This window comes from Bufo gargarizans, chromosome 3, assembly GCF_014858855.1.
Source record: "Bufo gargarizans isolate SCDJY-AF-19 chromosome 3, ASM1485885v1, whole genome shotgun sequence".
Taxonomy (NCBI): Eukaryota; Metazoa; Chordata; class Amphibia; order Anura; family Bufonidae; genus Bufo; species Bufo gargarizans.
The window spans coordinates 74,398,468-74,418,651 of NC_058082.1; the positions used below are offsets into that span (position 1 = coordinate 74,398,468).

At 43.7% G+C, this 20,184-nt stretch overlaps 1 protein-coding gene across 1 annotated transcript in view; it reads right to left on the reverse strand.

Moving 5' to 3' along the window:
* The window catches only part of PDS5B (PDS5 cohesin associated factor B), a 133,826-nt gene that overhangs the window by 26,255 nt on the left and 87,387 nt on the right, over positions 1–20,184 (reverse strand). The window contains exons 18-26 of the mRNA XM_044284757.1: positions 15,802–15,907; positions 9,193–9,353; positions 8,903–9,026; positions 7,085–7,243; positions 4,802–4,870; positions 4,368–4,504; positions 3,793–3,916; positions 1,809–2,013; positions 36–150 (exon numbers count right to left, since the gene is read on the reverse strand). Coding sequence (XP_044140692.1) covers positions 36–150; positions 1,809–2,013; positions 3,793–3,916; positions 4,368–4,504; positions 4,802–4,870; positions 7,085–7,243; positions 8,903–9,026; positions 9,193–9,353; positions 15,802–15,907 — 1,200 coding nt within the window. The remainder of the gene's footprint in view (positions 1–35; positions 151–1,808; positions 2,014–3,792; positions 3,917–4,367; positions 4,505–4,801; positions 4,871–7,084; positions 7,244–8,902; positions 9,027–9,192; positions 9,354–15,801; positions 15,908–20,184) is intronic.

Sequence of the window (20,184 nt, forward strand, 5' to 3'; positions counted from 1 at the left end):
TAGTGGGCAGACAAAAAAAATGATTGCAGACTTACTCTTTAATATCTTTCAGTTGTTCTATATCTTGAATTTTCACATAGTCCGGATCATGTGCAAGAAGATGAATTGTGTATGGAACAACATATTCAGGCAGCAGAGACAGCAGCTTTTCTGAATTAAAAAAAGAGTCACTATTTTAGCAAACTGCACACTGCTTTTAATACCTTCTTATTTACCGACCACTACATTGCATGCAAGCGTATCTTATGTGAATTCAGTAACTGTTTTATGCGTTTTACTTTATAGCGTGTCCAAATACTGGAGAGGAATTTATTAACACTCATTTTATAAGCCAGTCTTAAGAAGTGATCTCAAGAAAGATGTGTCAAACTTATTAGGAGGTGCAGGCTGCTTAATAAATCTAGCAGATATTCTGGCAGTCCAGGAACCGGCACAGCAAATCTGCACCAGCTCAATCTACAGTTGAAGGCCACAGCCCCTGCATTAGGCTCCAGTCACTTCTTCCATAATACAGGCGACAGTGACATAAAAAGAAGAAAAAAGGAAATATTTGTTAAGAGTGCTGCAACCGTTGTACACTAGAAAACTACCATATAACCCTTCATAAATTCCAGCTTTTTGATATTGATAATGTATCCTCCAGATAGGTCATCTATAAAAGATTGGTGGGGGTTCGACACCAGACATCCCCACCAGTCAGCCACTGGAAACTAAGCAGTGGATGGAGGCAGAAGCAGAAGGTGCTGTACGTTTTGTAGTAGCTGTGCCACTACCACATTCACCTGAATGGGAGCAGAGCATCAATACACCAGCATGGCCACTACATAGCGGACAGGGCCTTCTACTTCCTGCACGGTTTACACTGTGGCGCTGGCGGCTGCCTGAAACAGTTGATGAGTGGGATATGTCAGGACCTAATCTGCTATTGATGATCTAACTGTAGGATAGGCCATCAATATCAAAAATCTGGAATATACCTTTAAGATGCACATTTTCATATTGAAGGCAGTAAGTGACTAACGTAATACAACACTTCAGAAATCCCATGAGTACAACCTCTGTACAGCGCTGATTACAAATAAATTATAAACTGCACAAGACATGATTTGAAAAGTGGTGGAAATGTCTACTTATCTATGCAAAAGGAAGGGGCTGAGAGAACTACAGAAGAGACCACGATAAGCTCCTTTTACAGACTGGTTTGTGAATAGATTTTTGAAGATTGTATGAGACTAGTCGGTTTCACCACAGTACCCCAAAAAATGGAAAGCGCACCACTAGTCCATTGGCTACGTCTAGTATCACTTTAATGGAGCAGAGCTAGATACTGCTAACGGACCAGAGGGCAGCTGGTTCTGGGGGGGAATAGCATTACCTTTGTTCTCATCTCACACAAACCTTTTTGCTTTAACGCAAGCCAGCATATATCAATTTGTTTTACTCACTTCTATAGCGCTGACATATCCCGCAGTTCTTTACAGACATTTTCATCACTCAATGCCTAATGGGGCTCACTATCTAAGTTCCCTATCAGTAGGTTTTTGGAGTGTGGGAGGAAACCGCAGAACCTGGAGGTAAAGCACGCAAATACGGGGAGAACATACAAACTGCATGTAGATTTTGCTGTTGGTCAGATTCGAACCTAGGACCCCAGTAATTGCAGTATAATCACCGAGCCACTGTGCTACCCAATAATTAAACACTTCGTTATAGGTTCTAGGAGCGCACTGTCCCCAAAGTGTATGGAACAGGCTCACTAAATACTAAGCAGCTGATAATGTAGGAGGATATGCAGCGTTCCAACTTACCACTTACTGCCGCGTGCTGCTTCAGATACTCTCGTCTGACATTAATGTTCTTCACCAGACACTGCCTGGCGTGTGCTCGCCTCTCTTTCACAGGATCTTTAGCACATAGGGCACAAATTGCCATATATTCAAGTGGAAGCCTTAATCTAGACAAGCCTTTGTGTAGCTTTTGGGCAAACAGCTGTCTGACCTGGTAACATTCATCCTAAGAGCAAAAAAAAACCACAATGATGAATACAAGGTGATCTGTTGGAAAACACATACATATACTTTTAAGGTGCTTAAAAGGACCAGTCACCATGTTCTGACATCTAAAACCAAATGTACCTTAATGTTTACCCTGATAGTTCCCAGCGATCGATCCATAATCTTCTCAGGACTAACCAGTCCTATTTTAATCGCCTATAACGCTTTCCCGCCTTTTATGCTAATTAACAGAAAGAGTCATATCTTACATGCTTGACCGGAGTCATATTTTTTCTGAGTGAAGCGCCTCAGCTCTGCCTAAGAAAGGCCCCTACAGATAAAATCTCGCTCATGCGCTGTATTCATTTCAGGCAAAACTACGTTGTGTAAGTATAAAAAAAATCGCTACCCTCCGTAATGCACACTGACACTCCTTATTTACTTCCGTACGTAGTGGCGTGAGGGTGCGGGGACATACACTAAGGTAGCTGAAATTTGCTGTCAAAGTCTAGGGGGAGGGAAATAGGCTATGATGGTGTGAGGGAAGGAATTGTTTATGCTAATGAGCATAACGGCAGGAAAGCATTATATGGCGATAAAATAGGACAGGTTAGTTCTGAGAAGATTATGGATCGATCGCTGGGAACTATCAGGGTAAACATTAAGGTACATTTAGTTTTATATGTCAGAACGTGGTGACAGGTACCCTTTAACACAATATAAGTAAGGTGGCATCAGCCAACCTATCTAATGTGTATGGTGGTGCTCTGACTCCACTTGACTGGTAGATGTTACGGACAAAGACTAATCAGGCATGTTTGATTTCAACAAACCCTCTAAAGTCACAGCCAGAGGTGCTTCCCACTGAATACTCAACCGATTGTGCAAGTCTATGGGTGGGCAGAGCTATGTTCAGGCTGCACTATTGCCGGTAAAAGCTCTCAATGTAGGGAAAGTTAGGCAGAGGCTTCTGCCCAGCAGTGAGCCCAGTGATGCCACCAGCAGTAATGGGCAGGCTTTAGAGCTGCCCTAGCCTGTAAAACAGCCTAGCATTGTAAAAACAAAGAAACCCTTACCCTGCCGATACAGCGCAAGGGAGAGCATCAGAGCCTGTCTGGGCGAAAATGTGGCTATGTCCAGGTTCAGACAACCCCTTTAATGTACATACACCTTTACAGGACTCCGCTGAATGGAACAGTCTACTATGCTATTCCATTGTCTTTCTTCTATAGTTACTGACCAGAGGCCAAATAACAGATTTTTTTTCTTTTTTATCGCCTGACTAATGGAGCACTAATGAGCATGCTTAGCGTGTACATTGAAAGCTTTCCTAGCGCAGCAACAACAAACACGGCAGAAACAGACAATGAATCCTTGCAACCTCCATATACATACACTTCTATAAATTGGCAGCAGTCAATGAAAAAGTAAGATTGAAGAAGCGCTTTCCCTCAAGGATCCAGCACACCCATAAGCATGAGCTCCCTGTATTACAAAAGCTTTTATGTAATAATTAGATGGATAGAATATTATGTGGTCTTTGTCACAATATTTCATCCTTCTGGTATTTTTCCTCCAGGAATAGCATAGTCTGAGGTAACTTGTTGCTGTCAAATACCAGAACTAAAACAATCTTGGAAAACCCAAATCCCAATAAGCTATTGGGGTATGTTTAAAAACTGGTCATCATCGCAGTCATTACTCTAATGGAAAAAATTTGAACGGTCCCAGATAAGCATTGCTTTGTAGATTTATTGAGAATTAGTGACATATGGACGCAGTTCTGGAAAATACTTACATTGACCACGAGGGCACAAAGCTGGTATTGTTCTAGGGTAATGATTTCATGGTAACATGGCTCCTGTGCTAGTTTCACAATTGCAGACCCGGCTGCTAGTCGGAGACGTGACATGTCCGGTTTACTAAATGAAGACACATGAACAAGTTAGAACTAGCAGGGGAGAGTACTAGAAACATTCAGTAATGTCTTACTGTGGCTCACAACTGCATGTTCTAATCAGAAGAAGCTCATTTGCTAAACGTTATGAAAAAATTTTTACTTCCTTTATAGAGCATCTGTCAGCAGATTTGTACCTATGACACTGGCTGACCTGTTACATGTGCACTTGGCAGCTGAGGACTTGTGTTAGTCCCATGTACATGCGTGTCCACACACCACACGGTGCTCTTCAGTATCTGGCACAGCACAGGAAAGAGGCTCACCAGCAGTTCTCTTCTGTACTGTGCTTGCGCTGAATAGTAATATAGGTACTATTCTGCTGACAGATGCCCTTTAAAATTTGTTTTTCAAAAATGTATATATGTATATAGATGTATATGTAGAGATATATATATATGTTTGGGAACATTCACCTTAATTTTCCATGTTCTGTTAAATCTCCATCAGCATGTAAAATAGCCGTTAAAAGCCGTAATGTAGAAGTCCCAGATTTACTATGGTTATTTTTCATTCCCACTAACCAACGCACCATCAACTTAATTCCTTGAATCTACATGAACAAAAATTAAAAAAAAAAAACAGAAAAGCTTGATTATTTTTCCGCAATATTTAGTGGAGTTAATATTTTTTGCAGTTTTACATTTCTCTTTAGGCAATGGGCATTCTACACAGACACTGAATACATATTAGATTTTCAAGAAAGAGGATAGGTGCAGGGAGGCAACACATGAATGCAGGATCAGACTACACAGCAAGGCTTGTTTGTAGTCTGTAACCATGGAGACACATCTACACAGCAGCTGCATACACAAAATAGTAGCCTATTATCAAAACACAATTTAGTCACCTTAACCAGTGTCTCTTGTGAAACCTCTTCATCAGGAACCCAGAGCTTAGTGGTCTTCCGGCCAGGAAACTAATGAGCAAAACAGACAGTGCACGAAAATGTTAACGACAACAAGGGACTGAAGTAACCCAGGCGTCTGAAATGAAATGTTTCTATAATTCTAGACTTGAACGCAAGTGTGAAAGTAGCCTTAGCTATAGCTAAAGGAGTCGTTTCCTCAGAGACATACATAGTTTTCAAAATGGGGTAATGAGCAGATCATCTCAGCAGCCAGGAAAAGTCCTTATGCCGGTCAGTCATTACCCTTGCAGAGGCTGCTGCAGGAGACACATTGTACAAGCGACGGCTAGAGAGTGAGAGAATGGGAGCAGCGCATACAGAGGCTCCACATTATGGCTCATAGAGGGAATCAGACCCTAATAAGTACAGTAATACACGTATAGAACACCTGACACCAGGTCAGTAATTTGTATGTCTATAGTCATTGCCATTCCCCTACTGTGTGGAAGCAAACCAACCAATGAATGCATTTAGAAGACTCCAGAAGTCCTCTATGCATTCCTCGCCCGGTTTATGGGTATATACTGGGGGAATGAGGGGGAGTATCAACAAATTACGGATTTAGAGTCAGTGTCAGGCGTTCTATAATTGTAATACAGTATTTAAAAGGATTTGCCAGAGAGGAGAGATTCAGGCACCCAGGTCTCAGAAATCTTTAAATTACCACTTCCATCAAACATTTTCTTCATCACATTAACTATATATGAATATTTCATGTATTTTGTTCCCCACAAAACACAGGTGGATGGTTTTCTGGATATAGGTTATTGAAGTCACTCCAGGTATTCTACTTCCTGTCTGAGCTCTTTACCTTCCTCCCCAGACAGTGCAGCTCAACTCTCTCGGGCCAGAGAAGGAAAGGGGCGAGTGACCCAAATAGAGCATCAGACTAATCAATGCAGTGCTCGTCTGTGGGCATAGGTATCTAGCCTAATCAAGAGAAAAATAAAGCCCCCATTATGTCTCAATTACACAACTAGTATTTTAGGATTTCCTTGACATAACATCTTCTGCTCACAGCAGCAGTAAACGGACAATAGATTACCTATCTATAAAAGAACATTTTATCATTTGTGTTGACTGCTTCAGAAGCACATTTTAAAATGTCATTTTTCAATGATATAGTACTGCTGAAATGAGAAAGAAAAGACAGCCAAAAAATGTGTTTTCTATGAATACAGAGTTTAAAAAAAGGGGGCATTACCACCTCCGATATCAATGGCATATTACTAGGATATGCCATCAATGTCAGACAGGAGTGGGTCCCACCCCTGGGTCTACAGTACTAGACACACACACATCAGGTAAGGTCAGACATTTTCTTATACAAAATAAAGGCACAAAGGAGTTCTGCATCTGACATATAGTTAGCTATAGTTAAAGGAATGTTTCCCTCAGACACATGCTCTCTTAAAATGGGGCGATCAGCTGTTCTCCTAAACAGCCACCATCTCTAAAACAGGTCCCCTGAAGTGAAAGGAGAGCAGTCATGTAAGCACAGCCACCCTCCATTTAACACCATGGGAGTCCTGAAAACAGCTGAGCTCGGCAATTTCCGGCAGTCCCATAGCTGAGAATTGAGAGTTCACTGTGCATGCGCAATGTGTTCTCCATCACTTCTGGAGTCCTGTTCTGGAGAAAGGGGTGGGGTCTGCACCTATCCGACATCAATGTCATATCCTAGCAATAAGCCGTCAATGTCTGAGATATGCAAGTTTCTATTTGCAGTCTGCTTGGCTATGATCGACTTCAACCACTTTAGGAAGGGTTTACATTTCTATGAACTTATAGTTGCTCTCCAGGATTTTTATACCGATACTGATGGCTTATCCTAAGGCTAGGCCATCAATACCAAAATCATGTAGAACCCCTTTAATAGCTTTGTCATGTAACTGCTACCAAGATATCTGTTGTCCAAAATAAAGGCTTCTTGAAAGTCTGTCTAGACCTAAACTAGACTAGAACGTATTCACCAATATAAATTTCGATTCATTTGTATCCAATTCTGGTTCAGTGATATGAAATGTATTCATGGTACAAGCTACAAAACACAAACAATTAAAAATGCTACAGAGCAGTGGTCTCCAGCCGAAGACAATCCTTTGGCTGTCAGGGTACAACGGAAGGAAAGATGGAAGTTATATTTTTGCTGGAGAGCCACGCGACCATTAAAAGATATTTCTTGAAAAGTTTCACTAACTGAATATATAAAATAGAACTTACCCTGTCAGTCATTAACAAGTCCTTTACCACAAAATTTGCCACCATTGACTTTAGTGGGCCTGCAAACTGATCAGGTGCCAGCTGAGCTATGTGACCAATGGTGATGAGGGATATAATCAGCTGCTCCGGATTACTGGGATCAAGACTTTTGTGTAATGGCTAAAGAGGGGAGAGAAAAAAATAAATAAATAAAACACACACACACACACACACACACACACACAGTAAAATAACACTCCTCAATAAAAATTTAAACCTAAAAGCACACAGGGGGGGATTTATCAAACTGGTGTAAAGTAGAACTGGCTTAGTTGCTCATAGCAACCAGATTCAACCTTTTGATTTTTCAAAGGAGCTGTGAAAAATTTAAGATGGAATCTGATTGGTTGCTATGAGCAACTAAGCCAGTTCTACTTTACACTAGTTTGATAAATCTGCCGGATAGAGATATAAAATAAACCAGGATCTTGGAGCTAATGTGAAAACAAAAAGAGATGCGTGTCATTTTTTAAGATACTCACCATTATATGCAAGAATATCAGGAGGAAAATTTATAAATTATTCTGAAAAGTGAAAATCTCACAAAACTAACTGGGAGCATAAAACAGTAACACTGGTCTGTGCTCATGAAGGTCAGTCTCCATTCCTAGTGAAAGTGCAGACAAAACACTGTCTGGAGTCTACGAATAACCGACCACCAGCCATGTACAGCACATGAGAACATAGGTGCCTCCCATTCATTCCTCAATACCGTCTGGCATAAAGTTAAAGATGAAACAGTCCCTTTGTATTTTAAGCAAAAACTATTTGTTTTTTTTCAGCCTGTACATTTTCAAAACAATAAAAGGCAAAAGGGCCTGAAGCAAAAGTTTGGGCACCCTGCAAGGTTAGTACCCTGTAGCAACCCCTTTTTGCAAGTATCACAGCTTGTAAATGCTTTTTGTAGCCGGATGCAAATGGATGCATTTGTGAGACGGATCTGGATCAGTCTCACAAATGCATTGCAATACCGGATCCGTCTTTCCGGTTGTCATCCAGAAAAAACGGATCCGGTATTTCTTTCTTTTTCTCATTTTTAAAAGGTCTGCGCATGCACAGACAGCAAAACCGGATCCGTTTTGCCAGAACACTTGGGGCCGGATCTGGTATTCCGGCAAGTGTTCATGATTTTTGGCCTGAGAGAAAACTGCAGCATGCTGCTGTATTTTCTCCGGCCCAAAAACTTAAGCGGGACTGAACTGATGCATCCTGAACGGATTGCTCTCCATTCAGAATGCATTAGGATAAAACTGATCAGTTTTTTTCCAGTATTGAGCCCCTGTTACGGAACTCAATACTGGAAAACAAACGCTAGTGTGAAAGTACCCTTATACTCCATCTTTTTCCACAAAACTATACAACAATCTACTGGGTCCTTAATATGCTGGACATAGATCGCACAGCACTTTCTAAGACACATACTTGCATTCCTTATAAAAATCATTATGGAGCATGTTTTCTTAAAACACTGCACTGTGCCTTTCCTCTGTTAGTACTCTTAGAAATCAGAACAAATTGATAACCAAGTAAATCTATTGCTCTTGTCAATATTTTGTCTTTACATAGTCTAATATTGTCATTGAGGGACAGTGTCAGGGCAAGCTCTTTTAACAAGTGCATTGGAAACACCCAGTTAATTTCAACATTTTCAGAAGTATGGTGCTGAGCATATTTTGCAGGAAATAATAGCATAGCAGACATTTCCACAGAGGTCTAAAATCCTTTTTTCTTTTTTTTTTCCTTTTATATCTTACTATAAGGAACGTAACTAATCCTTACCTCAAATATTTGGGCAAACTGGGTCTCTTTACTTGAAAATATTGCATGGATACAGTGGATAGAGTACTTAGCTTGGCGAAGAGGCCCCTTTTTAGCTTTCTGCTGTAAAACTGGAAGCAAAGCTCTAGGAAAAAAAGAATAGAACATAAACGTGACATAGAATGAAACTATCAGAAACAACTATGAAACTGGGAATTTTTTTTTTTTTTTTATTTTTTTTAGAAAATAGCGGAAACAGACAGCAGAGCAAAATTCTCAGCACAAACTATAAAAGCAAACCCAGAACTTACGATCTAATGTGTGAGAAGTCATCTTCAATTTTGTTGCCAGTGTTTTTGAATATCTGCAGAGCCGCCTCAGCCACCTTTTCATCATCCATCTTCAGACAAGCCAAGAGGGATTCAAAGGTTTCAGCTGAATGAAATGAGATGGGATGTGTAAAGGACAGCACCTAGGAAAACAGAATGAACATCTGTGAGAATACAGCGACGTAATCACAGACTACAATCCAGGGAGTGCTTCTAGCTTTCACACAAAGATGATGACTGCAATAGAGTATATTCATACATGGTGATATCAGATTTCGGCAGATTATGGTGCTGTGGAAAAACAAGTAACAGCCAAATGCTACATTGTAATGAATGAGATATTATTGCGTCTGAAATCAAAGTGCTGAGAGTACTGCAGGCGCAGCAAGTCAGATTAACCACACGCTGGAAGAAGTGGACTGACTGTATGCTGAGATCTAGGGTAAACGTAGAGTAAACTAAAGAGAAAGCGGCCACAGCTTCTAAATGTGGTAATAGGCGAACCTGCTTTAGGCCAGACTTCATACTGGATACAACTTATGCAACAAAAAAAAGTTGCAATATATTTAAAAAAATAAAAAATAAAGCACAGTGGATGAGAAGACACGTGCATCGCTGTCAGTGTTGCTTCATCTTTGGTAATGCAATGGTAGTGTTTGTGATTTAAGGCTTTTATTTACTTGTCATGATCATACGTAAAATTTTGTCTTGAATATGTGGGAGGACATCTAACCATACCCAAGGGGCAAGTGTTTAGTTTCAGAGCTGCAGCTATAACACTCAAGTCATGGACATTTAGCTCATGTGTGGTTGCTTCTTAAAAGGTTGTGCTGGGTGCAAAGCCATTCGGCCAGTGACTGATGCACAGTATTATGGAAGTATAGGTCGTGACAGTGGAAATGCACGGCGCATGGAAAAAGAGCTCAGGTGACCAGTGATCCAAACTACAGAGTGCAAGTATAATATTAAATTAGAGGGTCTGATTGTGGAGGCACAATGATAAAAGAGAAGTTTTGCAGTGGACAGCCCCTTAAACTCGTTGGTCTAGTTTGGCCGGAATGAGTGTTGCCTGAAAGTAAGGGTTTTGTGCGCTGTGCTGCGGTTTCTGCTCTAGGTTTTTATGTGGACCTGCTCTAGGTTTTTATGTGGACCTGCCTTAGGTTTAAGTCCACTGAATGGAGCTAAACCGTGAGCATGCTCCTGCTGCAGCTTTGTGAGGGGTTGTGCGGTAACCGCACCCAGAATGGACCCACACATTCTTTGCTCTATCTGAATCAGCCTCCTATTTTTCTCAATGGGAAGCAACACTACAGTTCAGGCTGTGTCTGAGGATTTTGGCCACACTGTTTAACCCCTTAAGGACACAGCCCTATTTCACCTTAAGGACCAGGCCATTTTTTGCAAATCTGACCAGAGTCACTTTAAGTGCTGATAACTTTAAAACGCTTTGACTTATCCAGGCCATTCTGAGATTGTTTTTTCGTCACATATTGTACTTCATGACACTGGTAAAATAAAGTCAAAAAAATTATTTTTTTGCACCAAAAAATACCAAATTTTACAGAATTAGTTTCTCTACTTCTGTAATACATAGTAATACCCCCAAAAATTTGGATGACTTTACATTCCCCATATGTCTACTTCATGTTTGAATTATTTTGGGAATGATATTTTATTTTTTGGGGATGTTATAAGGCTTAGAAGTTTAGAAGCAAATCTTGAAATTTTTCAGAAATTTACAAAAACTCAATTTTTAGGGACCAGTTCAGGTCTCAAGTCACTTTGCGAGGCTTACATAATAGAAACCACCCAAAAATGACCCCATCTAAGAAACTACACCCCTCAAGGTATTCAAAACTGATTTTGAATACGTTGTTAACCCTTTAGGTGTTGCACAAGAGTTATTGGCAAATGGGGAGGAAATTTGAGAATTTAATTTTTTTGTCTAATTTTTCATTTTAACCCATTTTTTCCACTAACAAAGCAAGGGTTAACAGCCAAACAAGACTGTATCTTTATTGCCCTGACTCTGCCGTTTACAGAAACACCCAATATGTGGCCGTAAACTACTGTACGGCCACACAGCGGGGCGTAGAGTGAAAGGTGCGCCGTTTGGTTTTTGGAAGGCTGATTTTTATGGACTGGTTTATTTACACCATGTCCCATTTGAAGCCCCCTGATGCACCCCTAGAGGAGAAACTCCCTAAAAGTGACCCCATCTAAGAAACTACACCCCTCAAGGTATTCAAAACTGATTTTACATACGTCGTTAACCCTTTAGGTGTTGCACAAGAGTTATTGGCAAATGGCGATGAAATTTGAGAATTTCATTTTTTTGCCTAATTTTCCATTTTAACCCATTTTTTCCACTAACAAAGCAAGGGTTAACAGCCAAACAAGACTGTATCTTTATTGCCCTGACTCTGCTGTTTACAGAAACACCCCATATGTGGCCGTAAACTACTGTACGGCCACACAGCGGGGCGTAGAGGGAAAGGTGCGCCGTTTGTTTTTTGGAGGGCTGATTTTTATGGACCGGTTTTTTTGACACCAAGTCCCATTTGAAGCCCCCCTGATGCACCCCCAGATTATAAACTCCATAAAAGTGACCCCATCTAAGAAACTACACCCCTCAAGGTATTCAAAACGGATTTTACAAACTTTGTTAACCCTTTAGGTGTTGCACAAGATTTAATGGAAAATAGAGATACAATTTCAAAATTTCACTTTTTGGGCAGATTTTCCATTTTAAATTTTTTTTTTCCAGTTACAAAGCAAGGGTTAACAGCCAAACAAAACTCATTATTTATGGCCCTGATTCTGTAGTTTACAGAAACACCCCATATGTGGTCGTAAACCGCTGTACGGGCACACGGCAGGGCGCAGAAGGAAAGGAATGCCATACGGTTTTTGGAAGGCAGGTTTTGCTGGACTGTTTTTTTTTACACCATGTCCCATTTGAAGCCCCCCTGATGCACCCCTAGAGTAGAAACTCCAAAAAAGTGACCCCATTTTAGAAACTACGGGATAGGGTGGCAGTTTTGTTGGTACTAGTTTAGGGTACATATGATTTTTGGTTGCTCTATATTACACTTTTTGTGCGGCAAGGTAACAAGAAATAGCTTTTTTGGCAGCGTTTTTTATTTTTTTATTTACAACATTCATCTGACAGGTTAGATCATGTGGTAATTTTATAGAGCAGGTTGTCACGGACGCGGCGATACCTAATATGTATACAATTTTTTTTATTTATGTACGTTTTACACAATGATTTCATTTTTAAAACAAAAAAAATGTTTTAGTGTCTCCATAGTCTAAGAGCCATTGTTTTTTCAGTTTTTGGGTGATTATCTTAAGTAGGGTCTCATTTTTTGCGGGATGAGATGACTGTTTGATTGGCACTATTTTGGGGTGCATATGACTTTTTGATCGCTTGCTATTACACTTTTTGTGACGTAAGATGACAAAAAAATGGCTTTTTTTACACCGTTTTTATTTTTATTTTTTTACGGTGGTCATCTGAGGGGTTAGGTCATGTGATATTTTTATAGAGCCGGTCGATACGGACGCGGCGATACCTAATATGTATACTTTTTTTTATTTATGTAAGTTTTACACAATGATTTCATTTTTGAAACAAAAAAAATGATGTTTTAGTGTTTCCATAGTCTAAGAGCCATAGTTTTTTCAGTTTTTGGGCGATTATCTTAAGTAGGGTCTCATTTTTTGCGGGATGAGATGACGGTTTGATTGTTACAATTTTGGCGTACATGCGACTTTTTTGATCACTTTTATTACCTTTTTTTGGGAAGTAAGGTGGACAAAATTTCAATTTCATCATAGTTTTTTATTTTTTATTTTTATGGCGTTCACCGTTCGGGTAAAGTAACATGACCGTTTTATAGATCAGGTCGTTACGGACGCGGCGATACCAAACATGTGTAGGGAATTTTATTTTTTTAATTTTTAATCAGTGATAAATGTGTTTTTTGATTTTTACCTTTTTTTCACTTTTTTTTTGACCCAGACCCACTTGGTTCTTGAAGATCCAGTGGGTCTGATGTCTGTATAATACAGTACAGTACAATATATATTGCACTGTACTATATTTTACTTACACTGAACAGATCTATGCTTTCAGCACAGATCTGTTCAGCACCATGGACAGCAGGACGCCTGAGAGGCGTCCTGTTGCCATGGGAACCTTCCCCGTCTGCTCAGTTATGGTCAGAACTGCGCAGACGGGGAAGGGTAAGGACGGGGCTCTGGGGGGGCTGTCTGGGGGCTCTCTCCCTCTCCATCGGGGGGCTGCAAAGGCACTGCAGCCCCCCGATCGGAGAGGGAGGGAGCTCCCTCTTACTGTTAACTTTTTCCATACAGCGGTCCGTACGGACCGCTGTATGGAAAGGGTTAAACGGCTGACATCGCATCACCGATGTCAGCCGTTTATACCAGGGTGCCAGCAATGTGCTGGCACCCTGGTATACCCACTGTACACCAACGATTACTCAATAGGAGGCGGGCGGGGGATCGCGATCCCGCCTGCCGTACCGCCCGCCTCCCGCACCGCCCCCACCGCCCGCAACACCCCCCCTGCACCTCCCACCGGGCTAAAATCATTCAGAGGTGCAGGGGGGGTGATAAATATATATTTTCGCCACACTAAAGTTTCTGATCGCCGCGGTCAGGGACCGCAGCGATCAGAAACTGCAGAAAGCGCAACAAACCGCAGGTCTGAATTGACCTGCGGTTTGTTGCGATCGCGGACATGGGGGGGTCACGGGACCCCCCCGCGCATTTAGCCGAGGTGCCTGCTCAATGATTTGAGCAGGCACCTTGTTCCGATCACAGCCGGCCGCACGGCAGTGATCGGAACACCACATGACGTACCGGTACGTCATGTGTCCTTAAGGACTCGGGAAACATGCCGTACCGATACGTCATGTGTCCTTAAGGGGTTAAGACAATGCAAAGAATGTACAGGTCAATTCAAACTGAACCCCAAAATCCTCCATCTGAACATACCCTTAATGTCCAGACACTCACTAGGCCTCTCTAATGAGAACCAGTAAACTATGTACTAGTGCAGGGGTGTCAAACTCAAATTCATCGGGGGCCGCATCAGTAGTTTGGTCACCCTCAAAGGGCCGGTTGTACCTGTAGGATGTATACGGTTGTATACTGTATGGGGGCAGGGGCCACAGGGTGACGTTATACTGTGCGGGGGCAGCCCCAAGGTGACGTTATACTGTATGGGGGCAGTCACAAGGAGACGTTATACTGTATGGGGGCAACAGGGAGACATTATAGTTTATCAAGTGCCACGTGCAGTGCAGATTGCAGGCAGGGCCAGAGCCTCAGAAGACAGACAGCACAACCTTTATTTCTGACACCCCTGCAGATGAGCGTTCCTCCCGGAGCCTGTCCACATCGCAGCTCCCAGCCTGACATGCAAGCGCTGACTGGGGTCACATAGCATTATACTGATTTATGATGCTATGTAACCCTTACAGTTCTGGAATGTGTTGGATAACACTGACATAATGCTGTCAGTGTTATCCAACACATTCCAGAACTGTAAGGGTTACATAGCATCATAAATCAGTATAATGCTATGTGACCCCAGTCAACGCTTGCAGGTCAGGTCGGGAGCTGCGATATGGACATGCTCCGGGAGGAATGCTCATCTGCAGGGGGCCGTGGGGTCTCTCACTCCTTCTCCCATCTTGGCCATGCAATTACTCAGTCTCTGGAGACAGTGTGCTGACTTACTGTGCGCTCCTGTGCTGGCAGGTGGGGCGGAGACTTCGATACAGGAGCCGGGGGGAGCGGGGGCCGCCTGCAGGAAGCGATATGTACGGTACTCATATGCACGATGCAGGGGCAGGCTGACATAGATGTAGGAGCTGTCAGGTCGCGGCTAGCATATGACCGCTCCTATTACTGCCTAACCGACATGTCCCTGCTACTTGCCCGCACAGGGCTAAACAACTGTTCAAACTACTTGCCCGGCGCCCAGAACTGCATGTCCCGGGCGTCGGGCGATAGGAATACCACACCCCTGAAAGTGGAGGTTTCCTGTGTAGAACGGCCAGCGCCGCTAGAGGGCAGACGTTCTCTGGCTTGTAGGCTGCCGCGCATGCGCTGAAAAAGCGGCTTTCTTGTGTTAAAAAAAAAAAAGGCGAGAATAAAAGGTGAAGGCTGGCGGCGGCTACGCGGGCCACATGATGAGGTCTGGCGGGCCGGATTCGGCCCGCGGGCCTTGTGTTTGACACCCGTGTACTAGTGCTATTGAAATACTGAGGCCATATACACTGACACAATGACATTCATTTAGCTTGTATGGAATGAAACTGTAAATATTTCATTTTAAAAAAAAGACAATCCCCCCCTCAAGCAACACCCGCGAATCTAGGGAGGCTGGCCCTGTCACCGCCCTGAAGGTCATGATAATGTCACACTTTAACACGGAGCCTTCTCCATAGGTATATCTTTTGAAAGGGTGGTTGAAAAAAGTTCCAGGCAATGTGTCAAATAAGACATTCCCACAGAATAACATAAGATAGAAGGCTATTTAAACGAGCTACTTACCTTAAGTAATTCTAGGCCTGCCCTGATTGCTTGATCTGTCGACACACCTTCTTCTTCATCATCTACTGTGCCATCAATCGACTTGTTGACCAGCTTAATGAGGGAACTTTCAAAGAAAGCATAAATGAGTATATGCCAACAGTGAATGGTAATTCAACCAACCAGTTAAATTGAAAGACAGACGCTGCATAAAGTAAAATCCGCAGGGACCATCAACTAAACCTCTGACGGCAAAGTGAACATAGCCTTAGAGGGGTTGTCTAGGATTTTAGGAGTGGTGGCCTAATCTCAAGAGTTGTGTAATTCTGGCACAGACTTCTGGAGATACAGCAGAACAGCGGGGGTTCAGTGGTAAGACTCCCACTGACCAGATAGTGATGGCCTGTCCTGAGGACAGATCATCACCTGTAAAATCCTGGCCAACCCTTGTAAGACTTCCAGAAATGAAAAACTGCAACCATGAGCATCTTTGATAATAATGTGTGATGCATTCTTAGGTAGGTGCCATATTGGCTCCAGTGACCTCCTTCTCCTCTGTGTCTCTTCCTTGTGTCCCTCACTACCACCCACATGTCTATCACGGTTCGTCATAAAGATACAGGTGTACCTTAGACATTTGGGTGCTTTTGTCTCTACGTGCACGGAAGACCTCAAACAAACCTATTCCTACTTACATACTTCTGTGGTGTATAAAATGTATAATTAATGGGAATGTGCAGTGTGATGATACCGATGACCTATCAGGATAGGTCATCAGTATCAGATCGGCAGAGGTCCGACTGCCAGCTCCCCCACCGATCAGCTGATTGAAGGGAACTCAAACTTGCAAGAGGTGGGTCATTTTGACTGGTTAAGGGTAATAGCTTAAGTTTTGTGCTGCCTTAAGTGCAACAAACTAGTGACAGATTCCCTTAGCAAAATGATGGGTCACTTTAACAGGCTCAGCCTTTTTGGTTAAATCTTATATTGTACAGCTGTAGCGCATGGCAATGAGTCCTAAATATTCATGAGCTGCTAGTTTTCCCGGCCCAGCTGCGGCTGATTCAATTGGAAAACACACGGAGAGAGCCGTGAACTCATGAATATCAGGACTCATCAGCATTCACTGGAGCTGTTAGGACCTAGCAGCATAAAACTGGTGACTGGTTCACTTTAGGCTCCATTCACACGTCCGTATAAGGGGCCCGATACCGCTCCGCAAATTGCAGAACGGGTGCAGACCCATTCATTCTCTATGGGGACGGAATGGATGCGGAGAGTACACAATGTGCTCTCCGCTCCGCATTTCCGGAGCGCGCCCCCGATCGTCCGGTCCGTGGCTACAGAAAAAAAAATAGAACATGTATAGGCAGTTCTATTGGGATGCCGGCCGGGTGTATTGCGGATTTGCAATACACTTACGGACGTGTGAATGGGCCCTTAACTGCACATTATCTAGCTTGTAATGGCAGTGTAACTGCGCTTTGGCTAGGTGGGGGTGCTGGAAGTCTGACCTCTGCCGCTTTGATGTTCACGGCACTGCACAATCCCTTTAACCCTTTACACTGAATATCATTTACATCAATATTGCAACACAATATTTAATATGCTGATAGTCAAACAATGAATGTTAAAGAATTTCATTACTTAGGTTAACAGCAATATCAAACAGCATTTAATATGTGGGGGGAAAGTGTAAGGGATCTCATGAAAATATATAAAAACACAAAGGGAGAAATGAATGCCAGAGCTTAACTACGACTGTTTTGTGCTTCTCTTGCCACTTTTCAAAAGTGATGAGAAAAATAAGCATTAATTACCCAGAGGTTGTGGGGCATCTCGCATTCTGACAGACTTACTATAATTTATGCTAGAAATCAGCATGAACTATAATACAAGCTTATCCAGGTCATAGCAGTAGATTTTAATTCAGAACACACAATGAGGGTAAAAAATTTTAACCACCAATTGACTAAACGGCATGGGAGGTCAGGTTTATCTCTGAAGGTCTGCCCCTCAGAATCTCACCCCTGGCAGATGCGGACTGCGTAGGAGGGGGCTTAGCAACCAAACCACCCAAGGGGTGGAATGGAAACAGAGGTCCTGTATAAAATCGAGCCGGCCGAGAATCATCAACCAACGACCCGGGAGGGTGGATTGGGAACAGGGGTTCTGTATAAAATTGCGCCGGCAGAGAACTATCAACCAAACAACCCCAGAGGGTGGATTGGGAAGTTCCAGTTGCCTCCCACTGAAATTGCCCAGGTCGGGAATCATCAACCAAACTACCCAGGAGGGTGGATTGGGAATCCAGAGGTTCTCCACTGTATGGCGCAGGTGGAGAATTATCAACCAAATGGCCCCGGAAAACGGATTGGAAATCCTGCGGAGATCCTTCCTGAATTGCACAGGTGGAGAATTAGCAACCAAACGACGCAGAGGGTGGGTTTGGAATGCTTCAGCTGTCCTCCACGTGATGTACAAAGGTGGAGAATTATCAACCAAATGACCCCGGAAAGTGGACTGGGAATTCCAGAGGTTCTCCGCTATATTGAGAGGGTGGAGAATTATCAACGAAAACGGCCCTGGAGGATGGATTGGGATCCTGTAGCGGTCCGTCACTGGATTGTGCAGGTGGAGAATCATCAACCAAACGGCCCCTGGAGGGGGGATGGGGATCCTGCAGTGGTCCGTCACTGGATTGCGCGGGTGGAGAATCATCAACCAAAACGACCCCGGAGGACGGATTGGGATCCTGCAGGTGTTCTTCACTTGATTGCGCAGGTGGAGAAACATCAACCAATTGGCTCAAAAGGACGGATTGGGATCCTGCAGCGGTCCGTCACTGGATTGCGCATGTGGAGAATCATCCACCAAATGGCCCCGGAGGGCGGATTGGGAACCATTAGAAATCCCCCTTACTCGAGATTAGACATGGGCCCCACACTGACCAGGTGGCCCTGCGGATGAGGAGGGGGACCCGAATGGACGCACATTTTCTTTATTATTTTATACATTTTCTCTAGGAAGCCGGTCTCAATGACCGGCAGGGAGGGGTTAAAATTCTCCACCCATGCACTGTACCTAGAGAGAGGAGCCCCAGATCGTCAGGTGCCGGCCAGAAAGGGTTATTGCAGACAGGAGGACCAGTGACGAAGCTCACGCAGGTGTCTGGGGGAGGGTGAGAAGGGCGAGAAGAACTGTCCCCACATGCTCCGCCGGCAGCCACAGCCATCAGGGAAAAGTCACTCACTCCATGGCATTGCGCCGCAGGCAACTCCCTCCACTCAGCAACCCCTGCAGCCGCCCGTCTCTGTTGCCGTCGCCGAGCTTAGGCACATCGCAGGGGAGGTGGATAATATCAGAGATTGTTGCCGATCAGACTATGTCGGACGCCATCTTTCTGTATAATGGCGCAGGTATTGCCATTAACCCCCGATGGACTGATCAACCGATTGGCCCCTGCCCTGCATAGTAAGGGGGGGGGGGGGGGGGGACTAGAAAGCTACCACAACAGAGACTGCCCCTGGAAGGGTTAAACTGGCTAGAGATACCAGGAGCTAGGTGGCATGCCTTAAATCGCAGGTGTGCTTGGAGCGGGCCCTTAAGTGATAATGAACAAGGGAGGGAGGGGGAAGAGGGTTAATACTTACCTATTCCCGTGTACTCACCTCATCCTGCCGCCATCTTCACCCCTCCTCTGGTCCAGCAGGGTCACCCCTTCAGCTACTGGCCCCGTAGTGGCAGGACGCTGGAAAAGGGGGGCTTGGATGGGTGACCCCTTGGCTGGCGGGATGCAGGGGAGCGAGGCTGCCCTGGTCCACCTTGTCTTCTGTGGGGGAGGCAGCAGTGCAGGTGACCGGCACTGGAGCAACTCAACCCCGGGAGAACAGGGAGGCGAGGCGACCACTGTTTTCCCTTCTGAAAAAGGAAGGACAAAAAATAAACTAAAATAAAAAAAATCTTCCTCCAGAGTTTTTATGCCGGATAGGTGTTCGGGAAGATGCGGATTGTCCTAGATGTGGCAAGGGCCCTGCATCCTTGTTGCACATGTTCTGGGATTGTGCGGAGCTCCGGAACTTTTGGTCCGCGGTTCTGGCCCTAATAAAAGACTCATTTAATATTATGGTTCCGCCTGGACCGAGAGCATGTGTGGTCGGGATATTAGACATCAAAAATCGTCATAACCGTCTGGGAGTACAGCGTCTGCCATTTCAAGCTAGGAAACTAATAGCCAGATTTTGGCTTAGGCCTCAAACTCCGACTAGGGGAGAATTCCTCATTAGAATGCCAGATATATGCCAGGGGGGGGGGGGGGGACTAGAAAGCTACCACAACAGAGACTGCCCCTGGAAGGGTTAAACTGGCTAGAGATACCAGGAGCTAGGTGGCATGCCTTAAATC